Source organism: Panthera pardus, unplaced genomic scaffold (assembly GCF_024362965.1).
Source record: "Panthera pardus isolate Hobbes unplaced genomic scaffold, ASM2436296v1 HiC_scaffold_6, whole genome shotgun sequence".
NCBI classification, from domain to species: domain Eukaryota; kingdom Metazoa; phylum Chordata; class Mammalia; order Carnivora; family Felidae; genus Panthera; species Panthera pardus.
In genome coordinates, this window is record NW_026526991.1 from 20,367,623 (window position 1) to 20,383,834 (window position 16,212).

General features: G+C 36.6%; 1 protein-coding gene across 2 annotated transcripts in view; it reads left to right on the forward strand.

Moving 5' to 3' along the window:
* SLC5A8 (solute carrier family 5 member 8) overlaps positions 1–15,496 on the forward strand; it is a 57,278-nt gene extending 41,782 nt beyond the window's left edge. Inside the window, exons 12-15 of one of the 2 annotated variants that reach the window (XM_019446571.2) lie at positions 2,019–2,224; positions 6,299–6,402; positions 11,131–11,210; positions 11,468–15,496. In XM_019446571.2, the coding sequence (XP_019302116.2) occupies positions 2,019–2,224; positions 6,299–6,402; positions 11,131–11,210; positions 11,468–11,593 (516 nt within the window). In that variant the 3' untranslated portion in view covers positions 11,594–15,496. Of the gene's footprint in view, positions 1–1,304; positions 1,969–2,018; positions 2,225–6,298; positions 6,403–11,130; positions 11,211–11,467 lie in introns of those variants that run through there. The other variant, XM_019446572.2, reaches the window with a different exon arrangement.
* The last annotated feature ends 716 nt before the right edge of the window (positions 15,497–16,212 follow it).

Below are 16,212 nucleotides of genomic sequence, written 5' to 3' on the forward strand. Positions count from 1 at the left end.
TGTGCCAAGTGTACACAAATAAAAACTTCACAAAAATAATAATTCTAACTAATAATAATTCTCAATGAAATATCATATGAAGCGCAAGTTTTGTAGAAATTAATCACAGTGAAAGAGAATGGTTCATATCAACCTCAGAATGTTGAAGCTTTGGTTAGACTCTTTGCATTTTGAAATGCACAGTGCTTTTTGAGTGTTTGAAACATTAAAACAGGACTGACTTTTGGTTTTTGACATTTACTGCCACCATGGGGTGCCTCCAGAAAAGCTGTAGCAGACAAGGTCCCACATATCCTTTTTTCAAGAGAAGTATGATATTATTCCTGTCATAGGAGGTACCTCTTTTTACTGCATCCACATGTTTCACCAGAATATCTACCCTTACCTTGGAGTGGACTTCCTGCCTCCCTCTCTTCCTCCTACCTTCTCACCCTTTCTCCCCTTCTCCTTTTCTCCTTCTCTTCCTTTGCTTCTCTTCTTCCTTCCCTTTTCTCCCTTGTTCCCTCCCCTCTTCTTATTCATTTATTGAACATTTATGAGCTGAGTACTGTCCTGGGAATAGAGAGCACTGAATATTTTTGCTTTCACAGGTTTTATAATTTTGCGGATCTTTGAACAAACCGTATACAATGCTGAGAATAAGCAAGTCTGGCCTGTCAACAGGTGGCCACACTACTATTCCAACCTCATAATATTGAAAAAATATTTATTGCACTCCTGTATATATCCAGCACTGTCATAAGTGTCATAAGTTTTGGTGTACCAAAACCAAAGAAATCTAATTCTGCTTTCAAGGTTCACAGCTTAATGAAGGAGCGCACAGTCTTCGACCCTAACACAAATCCTCTGATCTGGTCATCAGCCTTTATTTTCTCCCATCAGCACACCATTCTTTTTTCCTACCCTATGATTTTGCTTATGTTTTCCCCCTGACTTCAAATATTCTACCCTGTCCTTTCTATGGGGATCCTGAGGCACAAGCTGCATTGTCTGATCAGTATTATTATTTTTTAAGTTTATTTATTTATTTTTGAGCGAGAAAGAAAGTAAGAGTGGTGGAGGGGCAGAGAGAGAGGGAAAGAGAGAGAATCCCAAGCAGGCTCCACACTGTTAGCATGGATCCTGATGTGGGGCTTGAAACTACTAGCTGTGACATCATGACCTGAGCCAAAGTCAGACGGTTAACTGACTGAGCCAACCAGGCGCCCCTGGTCAGTATTCTTAAAGGAAGGGGCAAACTTTCACCACAGGGGAAGAGGCTTCCTAGCTCAAGTTTTGCTTTTGTTCCCATCATTTGGAACTAGGGCTTAAATCATTCAAAGTCTAGCAGAACATCTGGATTACTGAAGAAAAGCAGAAGTGGGGACTCCAAGTTTTCCAAGGACTGGGAAACCAGCTGTCTTCAGGGAGGACATCCCTACCTGTCTTTAGAAATACTAAGTGTGGTTATATGCACCATGGCAGTCATTTGTGAAAACTGCTTCCTGGTTTCCCCTAATTACCCTGAAGCACAATTATGATCGTGCATGTTATTAAGTATAGGAATAAACTCTGTGTATGATTTCTCCTTCATAATCTGTTGTTCATATGGCATACCATTTGTTTACAGACTAAATAAAAATATAGGGGGCAATTGGTCTGGGGTCAGTGGTGTGACTGTTGTGGTTATTTGGGTGTGAAGAAAGCAGGAGGCCAGAGCAGAGTGCTAGCTATGGAACAGAGTAGAAGAAATGGAATTATGAGATCAACTAAAAGAAAAATGGGCAGGAATTGGTGATTGGCTAGGTAGGGTTATGGAAAAGGGAATGGGGTTACAGACTCCCCAGGGCTCTGGGCTAAAGGACCAGTGGTCCCTGCCACTCTTGACAAGAGGCAGGGATCTTGGGGGAGAAGGATGATTTTAGGAGAAAAGCTGGTAAATCTGACTTGGACCATGTTGAGCTTAACCTTCTAATGTTAATTTCCATCTCAAAGCAAGCTGTGTTATTTTTTCTTTTAAAAGCACTCTTGTTTTGCAGGGAGCACTTGCTGGTCTTCTGGCTGGATTTGTTGTTTCTTTGTGGGTAGGAATTGGAGCTCAACTGTATCCTCCACTGCCTGAGAGAACTATGCCACTAAGCCTTGAAACCTATGGCTGTAACAGCACATACAATGTGACAAATTGGGTGACAACCACAGAAATGCCATTTTCTACTAGTGCTTTTCAAGTATATGGTGCTGAAAGGTATTGAATTAAACTTTGTAATGTCATATTTTTAAGAAATGTATGTGACAGGTAGAGAACAGTTGCTTTCTGTCTTGCCTGCAGTGCTGTGATTTTTCCCTGATCTGAAATGGGTAGAGCCCTTGTGGCTTGCTGGCTATGGTATTTTGCTCAGAAACAGCAAAAATTGCTATATGTTCTTAATTTTGATACACTTCTGTCATGCTTACAGATCTGGAGAAGACTTGAATTGTAACACAAAAAAACTATTATGGGTAAATGCTACCAAATATCAGCTCTAGTTGAATGAAAAATTGTCTTTGTCAACTAAAAACCTTTTAAAATGAAAAGTACCATTATAAAAGAACATTGCTTCTATAGTCTTTGAGGTATAGCTTTTACAGACTAAAAGCTACAATCATCTAAATATGTTAGATTATTGCTATTTGTTTAGGTTTAAAGATTCCAAACCTTTAGAACATTAGCAATGAGCTGCAGCTGTGATATTCTTACTAGAGTTTTCTGTATGTGGTATACTTTTAGGCTTGTGGATCCTTATGTTGTCTGATTTAATGAAATGTTGTGGGTCTGCTAATAGGTGAGTGTTTTATTATATAGTGGATGTGAGGGCAAGACTTTCTATAGTGGACAATTATATGTACAGCCTTAAAGCATAAACCCCAATAGAAATGTTCAAGGAGTACGGAGATGAGGTTGTTGCTCCCCAATTATTGCCCCCAGCTCCAGCTTTCTTGGAATGAAGCCATTAAGGACTCATGCCCACTTTAGCTGGACACCCTCCTGAGAGAAGGAATGTGACTGTTACAATTAGTGATTCATGTTCCAAAGAAAATATAACTATGAGAATGCCTGCCAATGGAAGTTCAAGGCTGGCAAATGCTTCGTAAATAGAAAGAAAAGGTAGTTCCAGAGCCTGAGGCATATTTGGGGGAGGTCTGACTAGGTGGGGTGCTGTGGGGTGAGGGGCAAGGAAGTGCAAGGAGCAGTTTGGACAAGCATGAAAGCGCTAATGTACATGTGTAGGATGCACATATATATGTGGGAGGACATTCAGGATGTACTTGTTTCACAGTTTTGCTTAGCATTTGTCCTGGTTGTGTAAATATCTCTCTTAATTTAAGAGTCTGAGACAAAATAGTTATTTGGATTCTGAAACAAATAAATTAACTGAGGTTTAGTATATACCTGGTACCATAATAATTACTTTTATAGGTTAGCTTATTTATAAAATAACAGGTAATAAGCAAGAATTTTTTTTTAACTTTTTTTTTTTTTTTTTGAGACAGAGAGAGACAGAGCATGAACGGGGGAGGGGCAGAGAGAGAGGGAGACACAGAATCAGAAGCAGGCTCCAGGCTCTGAGCCATCAGCCCAGAGCCCGACGCGGGGCTTGAACTCACAGACCGTGAGATCGTGACCTGAGCTGAAGTCGGACGCTTAACCGACTGAGCCACTCAGGCGCCCCAAGCAAGAATTTTTAAGAATGAATACATACTCAACTCTGGGCTGGCCATTTCTGTGATATCCCTAGAAAGTCTTCCCCTTTCACTGTGGTTCCTGCCTTCCAGGAAATTATAATTTAGCTGGAGAGAGTATGCTAATGTATACAAAACAATCAATCCAGTAACCACGGTAAGTATAAAATAAGTATAAAACTAGCACATGATAAATAGTAATAACTACTTGATAAATGCTTGTTAAAAGAATGAATATAAACAAGGTTGGAGTAGCAGGAAGACTTTGGAGAGGTAGGACTTGAAGGATGCGGAGGCTGGCTAGACAGAGGTCTGGAAAGTCATTCTTACCACAGAAAATGACCAGAAGGGAAATTGGACAAGAAGATACACAAACAATGCTTGTGGTAAGTGGTATTCATAGGTGATCAAGAGAGCCAGCAGAAGGAAGAGCTTAACTCTTCCTGAGTGGAGTGAAGGAGACCTTCTTAGAGGATTACATAAATTGGAATTAGTCAGGTGAACAGGTTGGGCAGAGGGACCAAAGGAAGAAGAAAATCGCACAGTGAAGGAATAGTGTATGCAAAGGCATGAAGTTCTGAAGCCACGTGGCACCTTAGGAAATCACACCTAGTCAATGTCGCTAGAGTACAAGGGGAGTAAAGTTCACAGCTGAAGATGAAATAAAATACCCTTTGGTCGTCTAGATTCTGCATTTCCATTACCCACATTCAGTTTTTATTAAGTTCCCAATGCTTGATGTGTATATATTGATAGCTTGTTGTAGTTTTAATTTGCATTTCCCTTATGATCAGTTACATTTGATACCTTTTAATGTATTTATTGGCCATTTCCATTTGAATATTTACTTTAGTCACTTGTCTGTTGAAATCTTTTATCCATTTTTAAATGCATTCTCAGTTTTTTTATTATTTATTTAGGAGTTCTTTTTTAATGTTTATTTATTTTTGAGAGAGACAGAATGCAAGTGGGTTAGGGGCAGAGACAGAGGGAGACACAAAATCCGAAGCAGGCTCCAGGTTCCGAGCTGTCAGCACAGAGCCCAACAGGGGCTCAAATTCATGAGCTGTGGGATCATGACCTGAGCTGAAGTCGGACGCTGAACCCACTGAGCCACCCAGGTGCCCCTAGGAGTTCTTGATATATTCTAGATACAAAATATATTTTGAAAATATTTTTCTCCCACTTTGTGGATTGCCTTTTTACTCTTTTAGTGATACTTTTGGTGGCCAGAAATGTTTTCATTTTAATTATGTTCAACTTTATCAGTCTTTTTCCTATATGTTCAGTCTTCTGTGTATCCCAATTACATCTTTGCCTATCCTGAGGTCATAAAGAGATTCTTCAAATTTTTAATTTAAATGCTTTATTGTTAGTTAGCTGTTTCCATTTATGAATGTAATCTCCTTTGGAATTGATTTCTGTGGGTGCTGTGATCAAGACTCATTTTTTCCCATATGGATATTCGATTAACCAAGTACCACTTATTGGAAAGAACTTCCCTTTACCCCATTACAAAGTACTGTCAACTTTGACATAAACCAGATGATTATTTTCTTGTGGGTCTGTCTCTTGATTCTCTCTTCTGTTCTACTTTGTCTGTTTTTTGTTTTTGTTTTTGTTTTTTGTTTGTTTGTTTTTTCTCCCAGTAATACCACATCTTAATTTCAATAGCTCACCTCAGTGTGTTTCCATCTTTCTGGGATCTTGACCCCTCAAGTTCTAATTGTTGTGACTCTCTGGTATCTTAAAAAAAAATCTGCCTGCTCTTTCCCCCAGTTTTTATACATTATTCTTGGCAGAATTGTTGGTCTAAATCAAGCTACTCTATTAAAGCTGAAAATGAGATCCTAGAATAATCATTTTAGAAACAGATTAGATCATGTCACTCCTCCATTTAAAGTACTTCCCTGAGAGCCACTGCTCAAAGAGTAAAATCCAAACTTCATACAAGTCTAACAACAAAAAAGAAATCCGTCTTCCTCTTGTTTTGTGTAACTCTGTCTGTTGCTCACTATGCTTTAGTCGGCTGGTGTTTACCTCTCTCTAGGATGCTTTCCTCAAGAACTTTCCTCCAGGTCTCAGTTCAAATGTCACTTCTTCCTAAAGGCTTTCTCTGACTCCATGTTGGAGTGTAGTTCCTTCTTTCCACTCTGTTAATATCACATTACCTTGTTTTATTTTCCTTACAGCACTTTCCACCAGTGGAAATTATTATATTTATTAGTTTACTTGTTTGTTTTATTTCTCTCCCCATTAGAATGTAAACCTTATGAAGGCAGGAACTCTGTCAGCCGTTTTTATGGTAGACTTTTTAATGACAAGAACAGTGCCTGGGACATAAAGCAAAGTTGAACGAATACACATGGACATTTAGCATTATAGTATATGGTCAAGGCTAAGCCAGGGTTTTAATATTTTTCCCTCAGGCTTTTAATTCTTTATCCAATAAGATAAAATTGGAACTGCAGATTATGACATCAAAAACATTATTAAATATTTTATTTTGATTTTGCCATTCATGAAGATTATCGAGACTGCTCTTAGTTGCTAGTAGCATTACGTGAAATTTTACAGTTATGCTTTTGTTCTTTCTCAGGACTCCACTGATGGATAACTGGTATTCTTTATCATATCTCTACCTCAGCACTCTTGGAACTTTGGTAACATTATTCATGGGAATGCTAATCAGTTTACCAACAGGTAACTATCTAAACCTTAGTATTGTTGTATTTACCTCCATATCAGTTTTTACTATATCTGTTTTATAGCTGCTGATGTTATTTTACTATAGTCCTGTTAACAACTAGTTTAATTACTTGTTCCATTTTCCTCATGGGAAATTTGAGGGCCTACACTTGAAAGCAGAAGGTTCTCTTTGAACCTTTGCTCCACCATGTACCAGCTGCATGAACTTAGGGAAGACTGTATAGCTACTCTGAGGCTTAGCTTTCTTCTGTATGAATTGAGGTTAGTGGTGATTGACTTCCCTATCTCACAGGTTGCTGTAAGATAAAAATAAGGTCTTTAAAATATCATATGTAGTTACTACAATGCTAGGGATTTTACACATATTACAACAGTCCTGCATCAGATCTTTTCATTGTCCTATGCTGACTTTTTGTAAACTTTAAAGAAGTATACACAGGTAAGGAATGATCGCTACAATTGTTATATCTAAACATAGTATGAAGCTTTTTTCAGATTCCATAAATTTTAAAAACATTATTTAAAAACTGTCAGTGAGGAGCCTGCTTGGGATTTCTCTCTCCCTCTCTTTCTGCCCCTCTTCCACTCATTCTCTCGCTCTCAAAATAGATAAATACACTTAAAAAACATTATTTTTTAAAAAACAAACTGATAATACACGTGGTACATACACTGCTCTCTGGGATTGCTATAGAACTGTTATTCTGGAACTTCATATCCTTATTCTGTGAATTCCATCTGTCTCCCTCCTGTGTTGTATTCCCCGCTGCCTGTATCCCATTATTCCTAATTCTTGTTTATCCCCTTAATTGAATGGAGCACATCCTTTTAGCATGTTCTTGAGAAAGTGTAGACAAGAGATTTTGAAAATGTGGTACCTCTGGAAAAAAGTGTCTTTAATTCTCCCTTATACTTGATTGATCATTTGTTTGAGTAGAGAATCCTAGGTTGAAAATAACTTTCTTGTTTCTGAAAGGATGTCTTTTTTTTTAAAGTTTGTTTTTTTAATGTAATTTATTGTCAAGTTGGCTAACATACAGTGTATACAGTGTGCTCTTGGTTTTGGGGGTAGATTTCCATGATTCATCACTTCCATACAACACTCATCCCAACGAGTATCCTCCTCAATGCCCACCACCATTTTTCCCTCTCCCCCGCAACCCTCCCATGAACCCTCAGTTTGTTCTCTGCATTTAAGAATTTCTTATGGTTTGCCTCCTTCCTTCTCTGTAACTATTTTTTCCCCCTTCCCTTCCCCCATGGTCTTCTGTTAAGTTTCTCAAGTTATACATGTGAGTGAAAACATATTAAGTTTATTTATTTATTTTGAGAGAGAAAGAGAGAGAGTGTGTGTGTGCACATGTGCAAGCAGGAGAGGGGCAGAGAGGGAGGGAGAGAATCGCAAGCAGGCTCTGTGCTGTCAGGGCCGACCCTGACACAGGGCTCAATCTCATGCAGGACTTTGCTCTATCTCAGAAACTATGAGATCATGACCTGAGCTGAAATCAAAAGTCAGACCCTCAACCAACTGAACCACCCAGGTGCCCCTCTGAGAGGATGTCTTAACTTTCTCAGTTAATCTTTCTCAGGTTAAGCACCATATGAGTAGGCGGCTTGCATTTAAGAGCCATCTATTCATTTTTATTTTTTATTATAGTTCTAGTTCACTGTGTTGTTATTAAGATGCCAGTGCTATGCTACCTGCCGGCCCTTTGTATGTGACCCATTTCACAATGATTGCTTTGCCCTAAGGCCTCGGTAGGATCTTTTCAAACTGAAGACTCCTGCCCTTCAATTCTAAGGCATTTCCCCATATTATTTCTTTTTCTTTTTTTTTTTTTCCCCATATTATTTCTTTTGTAATTTCTTGTGATTTTCTGTTTTCTCTTTATGGAAACTCTTGTTAGTCAAATGTTTGAGTCTCAGACAGTTATTCTAATTTTCTTCTCTTTTCTCTCCTATTTTCCATAACTGTGTCTTTTAGGTCTACTACATGGGATACTTTTTCAATTTACTTTTCCATAATTCTCAAAGGAGCATTCTGATCCAGTTTTGAGAATAATCTGTAAAGGAAGGAGGGCAAGTAGGAAGCTATTACAGTAAGTCAGGTGAACGATCTTGGTGGCTGAAAGCAGGATAGCAGGGTAGTTGGTGAGAAGTGCTGGGCTCCCCGATTTCCTACATTCCCTCACACATGTACTTCCATAGCAACCAGACTGGGGGAAGGCAGCTCACTGCCCTTTTCCTCTAATGTGCAATAACTAGTCAGAAATCCTATACTTTTGTCCTAGGACGTCTGATGTCTTTGTTTGCTTTATGCTGCAAGGCTACCGTCACTGTGCCACTTGATAGTAGAAGAAATTCTAAGTAGAAAGTAGTAGAAGAAATTCTACTATCAATTATGATTTTGTAACTCCTGAATAGCACTGCCTTTCAAGCTTCTGTGATACTTGTATTTATAATTAATAAATGATATCAATAGTTAGTAGTAATATTAACATATCAACAATGATATTGCAATGTATAATTCTTATGCATTTATGATAAAGTTTGTAGCTATTTATTACCTTTCAAACAGCTGTTTTTAACTATTTTCTTTCTTTTCGAAAAGGACTGTGGCTTTTTTTGTAAATAAATTTACCAGCACAGTAGATTTATTCTTTTTGTCTGTTTTGATATATTTTAAGACAGATTTTAAACTTTTCTCACAAATAGCTCAATTATTCAGATCAAGAATACACATCAACAGTATCCTTGTGCTATTTGACGTTAGGTTCTTATTCAACCCATTCCTTTTTCTTTAAGAAAATGGAATATCAATATGATTTCACTCATTTGTAGAATTTAAGAAACAAAACAGATGAACATATGGAAGGAAGAAAAAAAGAGAGGGAGAGAAGAAAGCAAACCATAAGAGACTCTTAAAGATAGAGAACAAACTGAGGGTTGATGGAGGGAGGTGTATGGGGGCTGGATTAGATGCGTGACAGGTGTTAAGGAGGGTGCTTGTTGTGATGACCACTGGGTGTTGTATGTAAGTGATGAATCATGGAATTCTACTCCTGAAATCAATATTTCACTGTATGTTAACTAACTAGAATTTAAATAAATATTTGAAAAGAAAAAAAAAGAAATGGAGTATCAGAATATTCCCTTTTAACATTCCCTTTTTTTTTTCCTTAAAAGTTTTTATTCTGATAACCATATACAACCATATCTTTTGTTTTATAAAGTAATGCTATACCCAGCTGAGCAGGCATCCAGTGATAAGAAGCAATACAACTTCATTAATTTCATATGGCTTATTCCCATTTCACAACAGCAATGAACACCTTGAGAAAAACAAACAAACAAATTAGAAACACGAAATCCTAACACTTCTGGGGAAATAAATTTAAAGATCTACTGTAGGATACTAGGAATCTGTAACAATTCAGGCCATACAGACTTGGCTGGCATTTCAGTTTCACCTAACCATGTACCCACCGTAAGTGGGTCTGTCTCTTCATCAGCAAGTGGGGTAAATAATACCCTAAGTAGACCGCGAGCTATGAGTACAGTAATTGTTTTACTCATCTCTGTCTCCCCAGCACCCAGTAGAGTCTCTAGCACATGGTGGTTACTCAACAATGTTGACTTGATTAGTTTAAAGTTGATCCCATTTCTGGAAGAGCAGAGGTTCCCGTAATTAAAAGCCTAATATTTGTACCAAAGTGAAGGCACTCAAATATTAGATAGCATAAAGATCACTTTGGAAATTTGGTAAAAATCAGGATTCAGTGGCCCTACCCCAGAGTTTCTAACTGGGTTAGTCCAGGTTGGAGTTCAGGAATCTGTGTTTTAAGTACATCTCCTAGGTGTACTTTGTACTAAAGTAGTTTGAGGAGCACACAGTTTTAAAAAGCTTAGTCTTTGATCTACAAATAAAATAACTTGTATCTACAAATAATTTCTGTAAAGCAAAATGTTAGGGAAGAGGAGTTGAATCCAACACAATCATCATACTGATTTTCATTTAACCAATTTATTTGACATTTCATAATTTCCTGCACTTATTCACATACATCTACATTCACAGCCTTGAAACTGGAGGAGTGCAACTCCACTGCCTGAAGCAGAGGCAGATGGTTTGATATTTTATTGGTAGATCAGAGAGGATGCTTTTAAACCAGTTTCCCTATGAGTACTGGGCTCTTTCTCAGGTTAAGCACCATATGAGTAGGCGGCTTGCATTTAAGAGCCATCTATTCATTTTTATTTTTTATTATTTAAAAAAAAATTATGTTTTTATTTTCTTTTTGAGAGAGACAGTGCAAGCAGGGGAGGGGCAGAGAGAGAGGGAGACACAGAATTTGAAGCATGCTCCAGGCTCTGAGCTGTCGGCACAGAGCCTGACTTGGAGCTCAAACTCACGGACTGTGAGATCATGACCTGAGCTGAAGTCGGACACTTAATCAACTGAGTCACCCAGGTGCCCCATCTCATTTGTTTTTAAACACCAGACTCATATTTATCATAGTGAGAGGCTTGCAGAATCTGAGTGACTAAGGGAAGGGAAATGGTGAGCCAAGTCTCCAGCACTGCTTAAAAGATTCTCTTTCTCTTTGTGTTTTATAAGTGCATAGAGTTGAATGCACCCAAGTCAAATGCTTGTATGATGGGCCATCACTGGGTAGTTACAGTTATCTTTCTAACAATGTAAACAATGTAAATGTTTTTCAGGAGGAAGAAAACAAAACTTAGACCGCAGATTCCTACTAACCAAAGAGGACTTTCTTTCCAATTTTGACATTTTTAAGAAAGTAAGTTGGCTTTCTTTCTCCTTCAATTAGTAAGACTGTGCTTTTACCCCCAAGATAGAATACTAGTTAGCCCTTAGACTCTCTTTTGAACTCTGATAGACAAGGAACGTATTTGACCTATTCTTTGATGATGCATTTCTGTTATATATCTCGTCCTCAGTAGACTACCAAGCTGATTTAGAGAAAGAAAAACAGTAACAGTTATTTAGAATTGAATAGTTACTTTTTTCTAATGATGTATTAACATTTTCTTTTAGAAGAAGCATACTTTAAGCTATAAATCTCATCCGATAGAAGATGGTGGAACTGATAACCCTGCCTTCAACCATATTGAATTGAACTTCACAGACCAAAGTGGCAAGATCAATGGGACTCGTTTGTGAAGCAGCTGTGATATTAGATGATCTTAAACAGTGTCCCAATTTGATATATTTTCTAAGAAATTTGGGTCGGGTTTAGATTTTTTTTGAAGGGGTGGTTCTATAATGAGTAAAGTTTGGGGGGAAATTTTTGTTAAAGCAAAGTCCTGACTCTTCAGTTCCTAGACTCAATAATTGATGCTACTCTGGAGTTAAGAGTTTCAGTGTCAGTGCTTTCCTCTATTTCTCTTTTATTTTAATGAGGCTGCAGTTGTGAAAATTATGACCACATATGTGCTGATAGATTAATACGCACATACTTAATGGTCAAAAGCACATTCTTAAATTTGGTCATTCATAAAAGTATTTTCCATGGATTTGGTGCTAGCATATCAGTTTTAGGATTTACCAAAATCATAAGTAATACTGAAAAGAGCTTTCTCCCTTCTACTACATACTCTATTTTTTAGAAAACAATGGGGTGACAGATCTATGTTATCTAGATCTTTGCTTCACATTGATCCATATCAGCTCTATCAGGGAACGTATTAACCTTGGAACCAATTCTGGCTCAGGAAGGTGATAATCAAGAAGCATCCTGTTTGGGATGGAACAATGATCAAGGTCTTCTTGGTGTTGTGTATCTATTCTTGTGCCTTTCAGCTAATTATCTAGAGCTCCTAACCATTGGGGGCTTATATTGCCTTAGACTCTGGTTCTTTTTTTTTTTTTTTTTTTTTTTAATGTTTATTTACTTTTGAGAGAAAGTGAGAGACAGAGGCATGAGCAAGGGAGTGGCAGAGAGAGGGAGACACAGAATCCAAAGCAGACTCCAGGCTCTCAGCTGTCAGCACAGAGACTGTCATGGGGCTCTAATTCACAGACTGCGAGATCATAACCTGAGCTGAAGATGGAAGCTTAACCGACTGAGCCACCCAGGTGCCCTAGACTCTGGTTCTTACATGCAATCCTAGTTTTGGACCCAACTGTGGTTTTGTTGTACAACTTTACTTTGCTTGCCTTCCTAATTTCCTGTTTACTCTGTTACCTTGGGCTTGGGTATATCTTGAGACACCCAATATGAATCATGCTACCCCAGGTTTAGAACCATGCTACTCCTGGTTCACTAAGTCCCAGACTATAAATTATAAACTCCTATGAGCCTGATACTGACTAAAGTACTTTCACTATAGGTACTTAAGGATTTGGTGACCCAAGAACATTTACATGATTAAAATGGTTAAGCTGCATGGAATTACATGATTATGTTGAATGATATTAATTTGAATGTCAACTAATTTGCAGTCAGTTAAATTTAAAAGTAAATATGCTTAGAAGTCTTGTATTCTAGTGTATTCATCTGGTTGAAGAGCTAAATTACATAGGCAAACACATTTTTTTTTAATGTTCTGGAATTACTAACTATATGCTTTGTTCCACGGTTTAAAACTTCAAGTAGCAATCTCAAAATTTATTTTGCTTATGTTGCTACGTTTCTAGCTAAGAGTTTGGTCACAGGCTTTTATCAATAACTTATATTTTTCTATAGTTCCCCCATTAGATCCTGTATGGATTTTTTTCTTTACAGTGTTTTCAAATAATGTGAGAAACATTTAGGTACATTAAAAATGTTTTATATTTAAATACTTTTTTCTTATTTTCTGATACTTAGGTGAGCATGCTCTGTATGTTTAGAGATTGTCAATTGAAAACATTAAGAAATAAAATAAATAGGAAGTAGCATTTATCTAAAGCAAAGAGATTTATATAACATTTAAATTAATGATGTGTTCATATATTTCGTACATGTATAGATGTTATTTTTTCATCAATATATTTGTCAGCATACATCAAACTTTGTAAATCTTTCTACAATTTTTTAATGAGTAGTTAGATATGATCTTATTTATTTTATGCAAGTGTGATTTGAACTACTGTTAATTATTTAATAAGTGAAAGTGCATATGTGTGTAGAATGCTTCAAATTTGGAAATCAAAGTCTACTTTTTAAATAATTTTTTCTCTTATCTAACTGCCAAGGGATTATGCAGTATATATTTTTTTAATTTTTTTAATTTTTTATTTATTTTTGAGAGAGAGAGAGCATGAGCAGGGGAGGGCAGAGAGAGAGAGAGAGAGGGAGACACAGAATCCAAAGCAGGCTCCAGGCTCCGAGCTGGCAGCACAGAGCCCGATGTGAAGCTTGAACTCACAAAACACGAGATCATGAGCAGAAGTCTGACCTCAACCGACTGAGTCACCCAGGCGCCCTTATGCAGTGTATTCTTCATGAGAGATATGGTACTTCCATTCTTGTCTACTTTCTTTAACAAAGTATATCTTTGTGACATTGGGAACTGTTAATATTTTACCTTTATAAATACATCACAGTGACAGGATTCTTAAGAAATCAAAGTACTGTTATTAATTATGAAAAATATTTTATCTTATCTGAATATTTGGGCAAAACCAAATAGGGGTAAAATGTTAATATAATGTAAATAAAATCACCTAATGTTCTTAATTATTTTGAAACACAACAATCCTAACAGGAGGGAAAAGCCACATAAGTTGTCTATTTTCATTTTGCCACTGACAAGTTGTATATGACCTTGAATTTATCCTTAATCTCCTCTAATGATGGAATTTAACACTAAACTTAACTACCTCACGAAATAATGTGAGTATAAAAGATCAGATAGCACTTTATTAGCTTAAATAGTGATACTTAAAATGTCAATATGATTGGAAATCAAAATTTGAGACAAAGGTCACTTGCTAGTTTTAAAAAAAGGTGAACTGTTAATAATGTGGAGATAGTTCTTTCTCTAAAAAACATGTGTCGTTGAAATGTTGAACTATATTTAGGAATAAGCAGGATTATTTGAACAGAAGAATGGAAACTTTAAAGAATGCTACAGATCAATCATATTCACTTCATAAAGAAATGAAAATGTTATATGTAAGATGTGAAATGGTATAAGTGTATATGCACCTGTTTGATTGCTTATGCATTAATTTTCTCTCTAGACCAGTGGTTCTAATGGGGCAATTTGGCATCGGAGGGGACATTTGGAAATATCTAGATACATTTTTGGTTGTCACAGCTGGTGATGAGATGCTACTGGCATCTAGTGGATAGAATTCAGGGACTCTGCTAAATATTCTATGATACATTGGACAGCCCCTCTCCATGACAAAAAATGATCCTGCCCCAGATATCAATAGTGCTGAGTCTGAGAATTCTTGCCCTAGAGGCTAAGATTGTAATCTTGATTTTCCCAAAGTCACACATGCTGGTTGTGTTCCTTTAGGGAAATTGCCTTGACTCTTCTATCTGATCATTCTTATCTACAGATGAGGTTTAAAGTGTCGCTAGCTTGCAGAATGTTATGATAGAGAGTAATGACCATGTGTTCTCATAGCATTTAAAAAATATTAAGGAATATAAAATTGTGAATAATTATGAGAATAACTCTTAAGAAAGTTTCATTTAGCAACATGATTTCCAAGATTAACACACATTAACGTGAAGGAAATATTAAATCATAAATATAAAGATTTCATAATTTTGTTTTAGTTATAAAAACACCAGAAAGTATAGCTTATTTGTTAACAACTCGACGTCTGTCCATAATGTAGACACAAGGGACAGGGATAGGCTTGAGGTCAGGGGAGTGACTCCTTATGTTGATTCTTATAGGAGATTCTGAGTTTTTTTTCCAGTAACAGTTATTAATAACGGAATCAACTGAGTGCATGCACAAGTACTGAAAATTCACTGCACAATTTAGTTATTATAAAATTTACTTTTATATTTAAGTTGTATGCTATTGTGAAAAATCTTGAGGGAATTGAATATTGCAATGTATAACGTGTTTGCATTTCTGATTTTTCAACTTGCTGATTAAATTGTCTACAAGTGTCTTTGCAGTTGTGTGTTCTTGGGGAAGAAAATGTCGAATTGAATATAATTAAGTTTATCAACTTTTACAGAGAGTTATTTCCACTCTACCACATAAAGGACTCTCTCTGTATATAACACATAGATTATAAAAGTGTAAGCAAATAAACATGCAGAACTTTTCACTGAAAAATATTTTAAGTAATTAACACTGTATTTGAAAATAAAAAGTAACGTCTTTAATACTGAAAATTTCTTAGCCATTATTTCTTTGAATATTCCCCCACTTCCCCAGCTCCTGTTCTGTAACTTTTTAACTCCCATTACATGAATGGTATACCTCTTTATCCTGTCCTCCAGGTCTCCTAATCTGGTTCATATTTTCTATATTTAAAAATTTCAGGATGTATCACATAAATATAAACAAAAGGACATTGCATTTTATTTTCTTTTCAGCTGTTTCTAATTTGCTATTTAATCTGTCCATTTAATCTTCCATTTCAGTGACTACTTTCTTCATTTGCTGAGTTGGGTGTGCTTTTTCAAATTTTTCAAAACTTCTTTTATTCCTAATGTTGGATTTTTTTCATTAAGATTCCCAATTATTCTTTTATCTCTAATAATTTTTTTAATGTTTATTTTTGAGAGAGAGAGAGAGACAGAGTGCAAGCAGGAGAGGGGCAGAGAGAAAAGGGGACACAGAATCTGAAGCATCACAGAACTATCATCACAGAGTCTG